This window comes from Chelonoidis abingdonii, chromosome 6, assembly GCF_003597395.2.
Source record: "Chelonoidis abingdonii isolate Lonesome George chromosome 6, CheloAbing_2.0, whole genome shotgun sequence".
Lineage (NCBI taxonomy): Eukaryota > Metazoa > Chordata > Testudines > Testudinidae > Chelonoidis > Chelonoidis abingdonii.
In genome coordinates, this window is record NC_133774.1 from 82,213,325 (window position 1) to 82,226,076 (window position 12,752).

At 41.1% G+C, this 12,752-nt stretch overlaps 1 protein-coding gene across 7 annotated transcripts in view; it reads left to right on the forward strand.

The window, feature by feature from the left end:
* The window catches only part of PRRC1 (proline rich coiled-coil 1), a 36,856-nt gene that overhangs the window by 7,382 nt on the left and 16,722 nt on the right, over positions 1-12,752 (forward strand). For 2 of the 7 annotated variants that reach the window (XM_075067185.1, XM_075067186.1), the window contains exons 2-5: positions 3,347-3,457; positions 5,630-5,770; positions 7,180-7,587; positions 8,192-8,355. In XM_075067185.1, coding sequence (XP_074923286.1) covers positions 5,650-5,770; positions 7,180-7,587; positions 8,192-8,355 — 693 coding nt within the window. In that variant the 5' untranslated portion in view covers positions 3,347-3,457; positions 5,630-5,649. Of the gene's footprint in view, positions 1-1,830; positions 1,902-3,346; positions 3,458-5,612; positions 5,771-7,179; positions 7,588-8,191; positions 8,356-12,752 lie in introns of those variants that run through there. The other 5 variants (XM_032798544.2, XM_032798545.2, XM_032798542.2 and 2 more) reach the window with 3 other exon arrangements.

Below are 12,752 nucleotides of genomic sequence, written 5' to 3' on the forward strand. Positions count from 1 at the left end.
AGGAACAGCTAAGATACTGCGCAGAACCCTCAAACTCCCAGGCCTCTGGTAGAGGACCCGAGGTTGAGGAAGACACATACCACCCATAGGGGTGAGAGGGGAATTTTTTTTTTAACTTGAAATGCTCTTACACACTTTGGGGCAGGCAGCTTCCCCTCAACGACTCAAGAACTAGAAGGCAAACTTAAAATCACAAAATATATTTTAAAGTCATGATTTTTAGGGGGATACTTGTGATATGTGAACACTTCGGATAGGCAGTATTGTTGCCTGCTTAGCGCTCATTCCACATAAATGTAAATAAGTAAATAGAATGCATGGTAGTGGAGAATCAGGATGATAGATTTCTATTTAAGTATCCTGTTTACACCTTATTTTCTAGATTAAGTTGTTTGTTCCTTAGCTCTTGAGCCTATAATTAGTCTGGAAAATATATTGTAGTAAACCACTGAGAAAGTTCCATGTGGAAGCTGTTCATTCATTACACGTGGACTGTGTGTGTGTATTTAAAAAAACAACCTATCAACAGCATTTACTCACAGCATTATCTGAAATACTGCTGTTTAATGAAAGTGTTATGGAGAGGAGTCTGGTGTCACCTTAAAGACTAACAGTTTTATTTGGCATAAGCTTTCTTGGGTAAAAAAAAAAAAAAAAGTCTTCAGATGCATCTGTGTTATGGAGAGTTGATCAAATAGCTTATGTGTTTTAGTCTTTTTGACCAATGAGTTCTTTACTTGTCTTACTCCTGGGGGAATTCTGTGCCACTACACAGTGTAGAATTTGCAAGAATTAATGTTCTGGGCAGAATTTCATTTTTTCCTGCAGAATTTTTGCTGCTGGCTGCCCTGGCAGAGCCTAGCTCACAGTGCACCTGCATGGGAGAAACAGGTGGACTACAGTTCCCAGGTTTGCTGGCCCCACTTGGCCACCTGGTGTGGCTGGGTCCCCTCCCTGTGCAGCAGTTGCCAGAGCTGGCAAACTGCACCCCTCAGGAGGAGGCAGGAGCCACAGCTGGGAGTTGCAGGGAGAGGCTGCTGCTTTCTGGAAGGGGAGACTGAGAGTAAAAGGGGAGGGTCTTGCAGGGGGACTAGGTGACTAAGGTTAGTAGGTCCAAGTTTTCGCAGACATTGCCTCTTTTTTTGATCGGGGTGGATTTGATTTAAATCGTGATTTAAATCATTAATCAGGAAGACTTGATTTAATCATGGTTTTCTGTATAAAAGTACATTCTTGTTGGTTGTTATAACCTTAATACATATTCTCCACAACTCAGAGATAGATGTAGGTTTCATTTTTAGAACGTACACACTATGCATTTTTAAATGGTGATTTATTTTGTAAACTTTTCAGACTAGTTTTACAGCTATATCAGAAAATGAATGATTGTTTGATTATTTCATTTACCAAAGGTAATTGAAGCAGGTAGTACATCTCCCAATAACTTCATAAATATCTCGAATTCAACAAGTTAATCATTGATATTTGGAGGATTTTCTTGCTAGGCTGTATTAGGAGGAGAACATTACCAGACAGACATTTAAATTGTTTTATTTAACTAATACAACAATGTTAAGTACTCTGGATTTTTTTCTTCAGCAGCAAACATACAGTATTTTAACAAAACAAGCATATCCCTCACTTCTCACATTTATCCCCAGACCTCTTCTCCTTGTCCAGTTCTATTACCCTAGCGGTTCTCAAACTGGGGCCGCCACTTATGTAGGGAAAGTTCCTGGTGGGCCGGGCTGGTTTGTTTACCTGTCAGGTCCACAGGTTCGGCCGATCGCGGTGGCCAGCAAATCCCTTGTTCTGCGCTGCTTCCTGCAGCCCCCATTGGCCTGGAGCGGCGAACCACAGCCAGTGGGAGCTGCCATCGGCCAAACCTGCGAACCTGGCAGGTAAACAAACCAGCCCGGCCCGCCAGGTCTTTCCCTACACAAGCGGCGGCTCCAGTTTGAGAACCACTATATTATGCCCCCAACAATCTTCTATTCATTGAACTTTTTGAAACTTTGCACCTTTAGAGAGAGAGAAGGAGTTGATTCTGTGAACGCAAATTTGCGAGGGACAGTGTGGTTGAAGCTATTATTTCCCATCTCTATATATTTATTTTATTTTAAAACATTTTTGCTGTTTACAAGCGTGTTACCTTGTGAGACACAAATCCGCAGTTTGAGAACTGCAGAACTAAGCATCTCTGATGGCATCTTCTAGACTGAGCACTGAGTCCCATTGAGTAGATGGAAAGATTAACCTAAATAATCTATACAGAAACCTGTGGAACCCCATAAGATTGGGTCCTTAATCCAAGAACTATTGGAACTCATTTACAAAACTTTTTTTCAGCATTCCATGTATATATTGTCTCATATTATAGAATTAGAATTTATAATCCGTATTCTATGATACATTATAGCTCAAAAATATGTTATCTTAGTTTAAACTATCTTTAGATTGCTTTTTCCTCAAAAAGCATTTTATCAAAAAAAATCAGATTTATTTATTTTTAAAATCATTGATTTTTATCCACTTTGTTTTTGATCCTCCACTCTCTGTCTGGGCAGATTTTTCTGATGAGACAATGTCTGGATTTCTTTCAGAGCAGATGTTGCAGCTCAGAAGGAGCCCTGACTGGTCTGCTTTGCAGTTGATCGCTCCCCTGCATTCACATTTGATTGGTCCCTTGCAGCTGCTGGATCCTACCCACCCAGGCCCTGGCTGCCGGTCCTGGGCTGGAGGAGGGCTCTTCATGGAGGCAGTGACTGACAGGCTTGCTCTATGTTCTGGGTCTGCACTCTCCTCCCTGCCACTGTGACAGGGGGTGACATTGCCCCTCCATCTCAAGATTGAGGCCCCAGGTGCCTAGTTCAGCACCCGCCAAGTCTGCCTTCCCAGTACAAACACCCGTTGAGCACCCCACAAACTGTACCCCCCACAACTCCCCCTCACCCGTAATGAGAGGCAGTGTCCTCTATTTGGAAACTGGGAATATGGTAACTCTATGGGAGGTAGAATAAAAAAAATGATAATAGACTAAAAGACTGGAAGGGTAGAGTTTTCTTCCCAAGATGTGCCCAGCTGGCACGTGTGACGTACCCAGACTGAGACACCCAACAAAAGCATAACAGAGAAACAGAAACTGGGTTGTCTTAGGGATTTCTTTAACTCTCTATCTTGGATAAATCTTTTGTTGTCTGTATTGTTACAGACATACTTGCTGACAGGTATTTTGAAATAAATTACAAAAATAATTGAAACTGGTATGATATGATGTTGTTTTGACAAATAACGTATGCAGAATTTTAAAGTATGCTCAGAATTTTTAATTTTTTTTTTGGTGCAGAATTCCCTTAGGAGTAAACTTGTCTGCTGGAACCTGAATTGAGAATTTCTTGTTTGTTCAAGAATAACTAATGTCTTCACAGCCATAAAAACAACATTAGATTTTTGGCAGGTAATTGAAGGAGGAGGAGCTTTAGGAATGTTCTTATTGTGAAATATAAACTTGTGCTATTAGCTTTTTAAAAACATGCTATTAAAAATAAATCCTTCAGCCCAGGTAAGTTGAATGGAAAACCCTACCTAATGCAGTTCCACTTCAGGGGACTGGGGTGGGTGCAGAGATTCTGCAGAGAGGATCCATATCGCCTACAGGCTGCAGAATGCTGCTTCAGAGGTCCTTCATTTGTTCTTGAATGGAGAGAGGTTTTGAGCTGGGGAAGAAAGCCTGGCTTGCAGGCAGTAGATCTAATGGTATATGGGGAATTTCCCCCCCCCCCCCCATGTTGGCGGACCTCAGCCATGAAGGGTATTGTATAGTGGACATGGAATGGATCTGTTGCCTCTGTGTAACTTTGCTCAAGTATTCCATCTCCCTCCTTGTCACCTGAACCTTTTGTGCAAAGCCTTCTGTTTGTGTTTTCCAGGGGCAACAGAACTGTTCTTTGTATAATATAAACTCTCATTTATTCTCAGGAACTTTACAGTTCACCTGTGAGCATATGTCAGAATTGACTGTTGCTATACCTTCTCTTGTTTGTATATCTGTGTGTGTATTTGAATGTATATATTTTACCTTCCTCAAGAATAACAAGGTAACAAGAATGTGAACATTTTTAGTGTTAAATCAGTACCTGACTATTTTTTACATGGAATATGACTTTTTACTAGCAGGGAAAAAACCCTGTAATTTTCTAAGTGGAAATCTCTATATGTGTATCGTATTGCATTTTTAGCACATTTTCTAAGATCTTCCCAGTGTGCCTCATTAAAGGAATATGCTGGCAGAGTTTGATAGCTCCTTACGTAAGGGATAGTGTGGACAATTCTTATCAAGTCTCAGTCTATTTGTTATAATTAGTTCACATGGGATTTGTATTTCGTTATAGCTACCGTAGGAAATGTTTTTCCAAGAAGCAAATAATAACGGCCAGTACCTGGTTTACCAGACTTGAGAGGCAAGACATTATTATTATTATTTGTTAGTATTTTTTAATTACCTTTGTACTGTAGAATACAAATCAGAAATGGGAGAAAAGGAAAGTTGAGAATTCATTTGCATGTTTTTCTCCCATCTCTCTCTCCTGCTTCCCACACATTTTGTGCTACCTTTGTAGTAGTAATGTGTTTTTAAGCAAGGGTATGATTTAATGTTTCTTGGGGTAAAACGGATTTTCCAGTGTTTTAGCATGATGAAAGACACTCCTATCCTCTACTGATCCTGATGGTGAAAGAAAACCAGTTTGTCATTCAGTCTTAATCTTTGATGCTCTCATTAGGTTAGTGAGAAGAGAGAGAGTGTGGTCTCATAGGGCTTGTCTGTTTTGGTAAACATCAACTGCTGTAGCTAAATCGTTATAAAAATCCATCTGGTTACACTTGGGGTAACCCCCTAATGTAGACACACTGAATCTGTTTGAAGTTGGGTTTAAGCTTACTGCACTAAGTCACTTTAAGTGCAATTTAAAATGGTTTTCCATTGTGTCAGTATTAGGGACTTGCACTGGTATAACCACATAGATTTTTATATTCAGTTAGTTACATCAGCACAAGTTTTCGAATATAAACAAGGTCATCGTTAAAGCAGAGGACAAGGACTCAGGATTTCTTGGGATTTGTTCCCAGATATGCCAGTGGTTTTCTTTGAGACCTTTGGCAAGTCACATGAATTTACGGAAATGCTACCACAGCTTCTTTTGAAATAAGTTGATGTGCTCAGCACCATGTTGAAAACAGGTGCACAGTCTGAGTGCTTTAGTTTATCTATCTGTAAAATGGCAATACATACTTACCTGCTTTGTGTGGATTTTGTGAGGTTTAGTGTTTGTAAAATATTTCATATCCATAAATGAAAGGTGTTTTAGAAGTAAGGATTTCAGAGAGAAGTTTTGAATTTGAAACATTGTCTATAGTAGAAGCTGGGAAAAGAATATTACTGTACAGATTTGCGGGACACTGAGTAAATGGTTTCTCTAGGGCTCCTCAAAAGACTTATTTTGGAACTGGTATTTAAATTGTCCTGGGCTCCTAAACCAGCATCTAGTCTGCTATAGAATGCTCCTTTCATTGTAATTCAGTTAGAAATAGTTTTGTCTTATTTCTCAATACAGATTTTGTTTCTCTGCAGTTTGTTGTAGCTGAAGAAAAATGATGGAAGAGAGTGGAATAGAGACGACCCCACCTGGCACTCCCCCGCCAAGCACAGCAGGGACAGTAGCTGCTGGTATCGCCATTGCCACCACTGCCACCACCACACCTGTCTCATTAGGTATAAGAGGCTTCCAAGCAACTGGGTTTTGCATGTTCATGTGTTTGAAGCATAGCGATTAGTCCAAGTGAAAACAATATTATAATCAGTATAATTGCAGTGCACTTCTCCAGACTAAATTGAATAACTAATTTCTTCCTTAATCCTAGTAGCGTGCTCCTTAAATGACTTGCTGCATCTCTGAAGAATATGGCTTTTTAAACTTGCACTTCTATAAGAAATTATGTGGGTGTATGTCTAGGGTTTTTATGGAGGAGTGGGTGGAAAAGATAGAGGCTTTGACTGCTGTGTAGGTTCTACTAATAGAGTTGGCTAGTACTGTAGATAATCAGAAGATTTGGCAGGATCATGTGGGGAAATTACCTGCTCACTTGGCCTGATTTTCTAGTGTGTGCACCATTTTCTGTAGACCGTATCTCCCCCCTTTTGGGTGCATATACAGTCACAATTGTGCAACCTCAGAGTAACATCTGACCTTCCAGTTGATACTTAGAATCTAGTGTACTTTCCAGTAGTTATTTTGCCTCTGAATTACTAAAAGGCATAAAAAGTAATGAGTTATTTTTGTTACGATTTTCAAGTCACACAGGGATCAGAACTGTTGAGAGAGATGGTATCATTTTTACATAGGTACTGTTCTCTTAATAGCAGTTGGTGCTGTGGGGTATGCAATAATGTTGACTTGAGAACCTTAATTTAAACATTTCCTAACTCTTCCCTTCACTGCCTCCCCCCACCTTATATCATTATTCTTTTCTTGTTAATTTGCATTATTATGTATCTTAAACTCAAAGTACTCTCTACACTTTATACTGCCATCACAACAGCAATCATTTCACAGTACTGAAAGGTAACCACTACTGAGGTGAAATGTGAAAGCTGTTAACAGTTTACAGCAGTACTACCCAAGAGTTTAGCACAGGAAGTACAGCAGAAAACATCATACCTGTCTAGTTAAAACTTAAGTGAAATTAAGGTAGTTGGAATTTAGCCAGATTCCACTTTGAGTTATTAAAGTCTTACAAAATCTCTAATGAACACTTCTTCCAGTAGCACAATTCCTTTTGGAGTGTTAACTGAGTAGTGACTCAGAAAGAAGATTGTCACCTATTGAACTGGCAATATGTGAGACCACTTTTGGAAGTCTCCATTCAAATTCTGACCCATCCTACTGCTGCCTAGCTTGATATCTGATGGGGTCACAGTGGAAGATGGGGCATCACTTACTTTTTTGGTGATAGTTTACTTGTAACTAGAATCATTACTTCATACAACTAGATTCTGAATTCAAACTTATTTTGGGGGGGAAATCTTTAGGTGTCTTATTCAGATATTTTGTAAATAATTTTAAAGCTATGATAACTTTTTATTAAAGTGCCTTTTCTTTTTTCCGTTTTTTCCCCTCATAGCTTTGTCCAGTTCTCTCACTGCTCCAGACATATCCCCTATACCATCTTTCCCTCCTCAATCATTCTCCACACCTCTACCACCCCTAGTGTCTTCACTTTCTCCTATGAGGTCGTCAGCGCCTTTGCCATTTGTGCCTTCTGCAACAGTTTCAACTATTGCACCCCCTTTAATTCCTGCCCCACCTCCTATTACCCCTCCAACTGCTTCAGCTTTTAGCGGTGCCATGTCCCATTTCTCAACACCTCCTCCTCTAAGCTGTATTCCTAGCCCTAACCTTTCTACACCTCCCACGGCACCCCCCATTTCAGGATTTTCCATTTCTTCATCCTATGACATTACCAAAGGTCATGCTGGGCGAGCACCACAGACCCCGTTGATGCCATCGTTTTCTGCATCTTCAGTCACAGGTAGTATTTTGTTCTGTTTTTGTAAGATGAGGCAAGTTTTCATTAGTGACCTTATGTGTAACATAAGGGGTAGTAGGATGTCAGCATTTTTCTGTTCAACCGGCCTCCCTGTAGAGAAATGCTGGCTGACTTCTGTATTATGCCAGGTGTATCTATCTCATTCTGCGTATAAAGAGATGGGAGTGGCTTTTTGGGGAGAAGTAGTCATGGTCTAGTATAGAAGTGTCATTTCAGGAAAACCCTAGAAACATACAAGTTTAGGGGAAAAAATGTAACTAAAACAAAAAGTTACTCAGGATAACCTGTGTAGCAAAACTCCACTGTATGTAATGTATGTGGGCTCTGTTCAGAACACGGTGAAACTCCACTTGCTGTACAATGATGATATAGTGTAACATTTTGAATCCATAAATTATACTCTAATGCAGTAGTTTCTAAACCAGCTGGTGATATACAGAGAGCTGGCTGGTCATGTGATGCTGGCTTCTGCTTTCTTATTTCCAGCTTCTCTCTTGCTTTAAGACAGCTAAAAGAATATTGCTGTAGGAAATTAATTGTGGTAGGATACATGAATGTTTGTGTGTGGCTTGTTTTTGCTTATCAGGTGTCTTGACAAATCCTGTTACTCAACAAACAACTTTCCCATCCTCTCTGGTGCCCGGAACTGGAAGTGGCTCTGCAATAACTTTCCCAGAGGAGCATGAAGACCCCAGAGGAGCTGGCATACATAATGAAGCGTCTGCTGGAGGCCTCTGGGGATTTATAAAAGTAATTTTTTTTTCTTTTACCATTTGTGGATTAAGTCTTTTAACAAACTAAAATGTACCATAGGTTCTTCAAGTATGTGTTAGTGTGAATCCCTCTGTAGGTGCACATGAACTTCATGCATGTGAGACCGGAAGGTATTAATGGTAGGACGGCTGCATCCCTCCCTCAGTTCCCTCTTTCTGCCTGTGGCAACAAGATAGAGCCTGGCATTTGTCAGACCATTAGTTCATAACTCAGGCTAAACTTCAAAACCTTACAAAGTCTTCAGCACTACTACTTATCTTTTATGTTCAACTACCATGAACCAACGTAGGCTGAGCTTTACTGGTCAGACCCCCTCTGTAGAAAGGTTCTTAACATGGCAGATTTGAAACCTTCAGACTTTAAGCTGTCTATCCTGCGATGGACTAATCCTCCTGAAGGTCGGACACAGTATTTATCTTCTGCTTGGGGAATGGCATATACTGAGCAGATTCTTGGTTTGCTTGTCCTTCTCTGCTCTAATGTACAAGTTGCAAGACCTGAAACTCCATCTTCTGGAACAGTCCATATAGGTCTCATCAGACCTCAAGGAAACAAGGTCCAGAATCCCACCAGTGAACAAGTCTGCATCCTACATTCGTTCTGTCAAGCCAGATAGGTGACACCTGAGACAAGTGCAGAGAAGACTGCTCCATGGGAAGATCTGGTACAGGCATTCCTGGCACTGAAGCTGCCCTCAAAAATTTTGAAGCTAGCACCAAAACCTCCAATTTTGAAGTCAAGTACCACTAAGAGCTGCTCCAAATATAGAGGTGGACACTCAAGAAGAAGCTCACTGTCATCCCACAAGGACAGACTGCTGCAAAGCATTCACAGAGAAGTCCAAGCCCTGTACAGACTCAAGAACTGAGAAAGGGCAGGCTACTATGCAGCAGATTCTGCTGGCCCTCATCCTGTCTCCAATAATTCACCACTCATTGTTAATCCTGGCCTTGGGGGATGAGACTAGGGCAGAACTGGATCCATCATTGATGCTGAGACACCTACTGGCACTGGTACAGACTCTGGTACTGCAAGCACCTTACATGTTGCTGCTGCCCCAGAAGAGAATTACTGCTTCTCACCGTCCCTGGGGCATATGTTTTCCCATCACTGAGTAGAGAACTTCCCTCTGTGATCAGTGCTATTGGGAGCCCTATGGGCTTCTCTTATAGATCTCAAATACCACCAGCCCATCAAGACTGGCATTAGACTGACCAACATCAAACAAAGTCTGCTGTACTCCTGTGTTGTACAGCCAATATCACAGGCATTGAGAAGCCATTTTCCATAACTGAGGAAAGAGAGAGCTCTCTCTTGCTAGCAGTATGCATGGCCAGACCACTAATACCTGAATGCCAGAAATAACCAGATTTAGGGTCAAAACAACATCAGTACCCCAACTCATCGCAAAAGAATCTCTTCTCTTTGTTGCCAGATGAAACTGTATCCTTGATATCAGTACTGGCACCAGATGACTTCAGGGTGTTCCAGACACTCCTTTTGTCAATTTCCAGTCTCAGCAGTCCTCAGAACAAAGAAATCTCATAAGCTGTTTGAAAACCTGTCAGCTTTTGGTCTTGTCAGGATCACCCTTCCCATAATGAGGGACTGCTCGACCTCGGTAAAGCTCTGTGGCAGACTCCATCCATAGTAATGCCAATCACAAAACAAGCTGAGAAGTACCAGGTGCCTGCCACAGGATTTGAGGACCTTTGCGCTGTCTCCAGGCTGGGCTCCTTAATTATGTGACTTGTACAAGAGAGGTAGAAATTGAGCTAAAGCACATCTAAGGACGAAGACCCTAAAATATCAATTTATTTGAGAGGAAGTCATGCTGTTCAGCTTCGTTCCAGCTGTGTGAGGCTAACAGCCAGTCCCTTCTGCCGAAGTATGATACTTAGAAGAAAGGGTGTCATCCTGTTCAACATGGAATTCCTTTTATGACAGCAGAGGATCTTCAGGACATAATTTAGAAAGGCCAGCATCAATGGTGGCCAAGACAGTTTTGCAGGCAGCAATGGATGCTTTAGACATTGCAGATCGATCTTTGGCCACTGTAGTTGTCATGCATAGAGCACTGTGGTTCTAGGCAGTGGGGAGGTTCTTGGACTGCAGATAGCCCGCGAGGACTTTGAGACCCCTGCTGTAAAGGAAGCAGGCCCAGCCCATGCCTGCTGTTCCTGATTTGATACTTTCCTTTCTGAAGGTCTGTCGTGTTCCAGAATCTCTTGGGTTCCATTTTAGCCTTCCTGGATTACTTGCCAGCCTCCCGACTCCCAGTTTTCACTAGGCAATCCTTCTGGAAGCAATAGAACACCCTTTCTGGAACTGACTATTATCTGCTGGAGTGAGCTGGGCTCCCTCCCACTCCTAGCAGTTCCTGTGAAGATTAGTGATTGCTTAGCGCAGGCTGGATCACAACTCTAGTTCTGACTTCCTGGTGTAGTCCACTACATACAGCTGCTTCTCCAGAGACTTTGATTTCTTGTTTTCACACCCAGTAACGGTTGACTGCATCACACAAACATTATGCACTTGACATGTCAGCAAAGCCAGACATCAAATTTTGGGAGAACAATACTTCACTGTCTGACTGAGACAGCGAAAACTCCTCAGTCCTACCATCCAGGGAGGATACTGCTTGCCAGTAACCTGCAGCAGGATTTACACTGACACATACTTGAAGAGAGAACAGTTACTTACCTTATAGTCACTGGTTCTTTGATCTGTTGTAATCAGTGTGGATCCCATGTCTTGCCCTCTGTCCCTCTTTTTGGAGTGCTCAGCAATACAAATTTTAAATTACAAGGAACTGACAAAAGCTCATGGTGGGAGCACAGGGTAATGCGGGGAATGTGAGCACAGGCGCAAGGTAATGCAGGGAACGTATGCATTCACGACTGACATAACTATTAAAAAAAAACAAAACCTTTCTCATTCATGCACACCTACAATGGAAACTACACTGACTACAACAGCTCAAAGAGCCACAGTTACTGTAGGGTAAGTAGCTGTTTTATTTGCTGTATCTAATCAGACAGTCAGCTCATCAAGCCTTTATATCTGTTTCTAGCAATGACCAGTGTGACTGTTTATAGGAAAGTGGAAGATGCCTTTCCTCCCCCATCTCCCTGATCCCCAAATTAATGCACATGGTTACTTCTGCAGTGCCGCACAGGGTAGCGGAGGGACAGATTTTATCCTGATTCCTGTATCAAATATCTTGTGACCTGATGAATGAGAATTGACTATTGTTGTTAACGTGTAGCAGTCATTGCTATTGTTTATAAATTATGTGGATTTATTTATGTGTTCCATCTGCAACAAAGAAATGGAAAATATCAGTATTTTGTGGAAAGTGCTTTGGTGGACAGCAATTTAAAATACTCTGATAACTTTTCTAAGTATTGCACATTTCCTCAAAATATTGTAAATATACTGAACAACATAAATAACAAATGCTGCACACTAAGAGAAAATTTCCTGGGCTATAAGATGCCTTTCTAAAGCAAAAATGTAGATATATAAATGTGACTGACTTTTAAGTCTGGTTTTATACTTTATTGTATTTTTTTTGCTAATTTTTATGCTTGTGAAATGCTTTTTGTCAAAGTGTTACTGAGCTGACTCTTCATTGGTGCCTTCACTAAACTAAATAAGTCTGATTAAGCTGTTCTGGAGTGAGATTGGCATTCACTGTGATTTGGGGGAGTATTTGCATTCATATTGAAGAATACAATTTGAATGCAGTAGAAAGCAGTTCCACATATGATCGTTTGGCAGAGGAACATTGGACACATTGCCCATATTTTCTGGAACCTATATATAAATGACTTTCAGCTATGTCGCTTCAGAAATCTTTGTTAATGGTGGACTATACAAAAATAGATCACGTTGGCTTTTCCAGAAGGTAAAAAAAGAAACCCTCCCTCTTAATGTTCATTTTAAATTGTTTCAGGCAGTCCAGTTACATGGTGTGAAAGCATCTGTAGTAAATACTAGGGACCTATACATAAATACAACCCTAGGATTTCTGGTCTCAGGGTGGTGGTACTAGACAAGCTACAGTATGTAATGCTCTTCATCACTGAAAGAGAGGGATTGTTTAATGTTCATCTCAATACAGCCTTTCAGTAATGAGTTTATGGAGTAGCATTAGTAGTAAGGTCAGAAAAGTGTACCCTAGTTGAAAAGAGTCATACTACAATAGTGAGACCCCAGAATTCTTGTGGTGGAAGAGAATTCATTAATGTGGTTACACCGCACATGCAGACATGTGCGTTCTCGTTCTCTCTCTCTCTCTCCTGTATGTGTCTGTTAGCCAAGAGAAAAGGTAAATCTCAGTCTCTGTTCAGTGGCTAAAAATCATGATT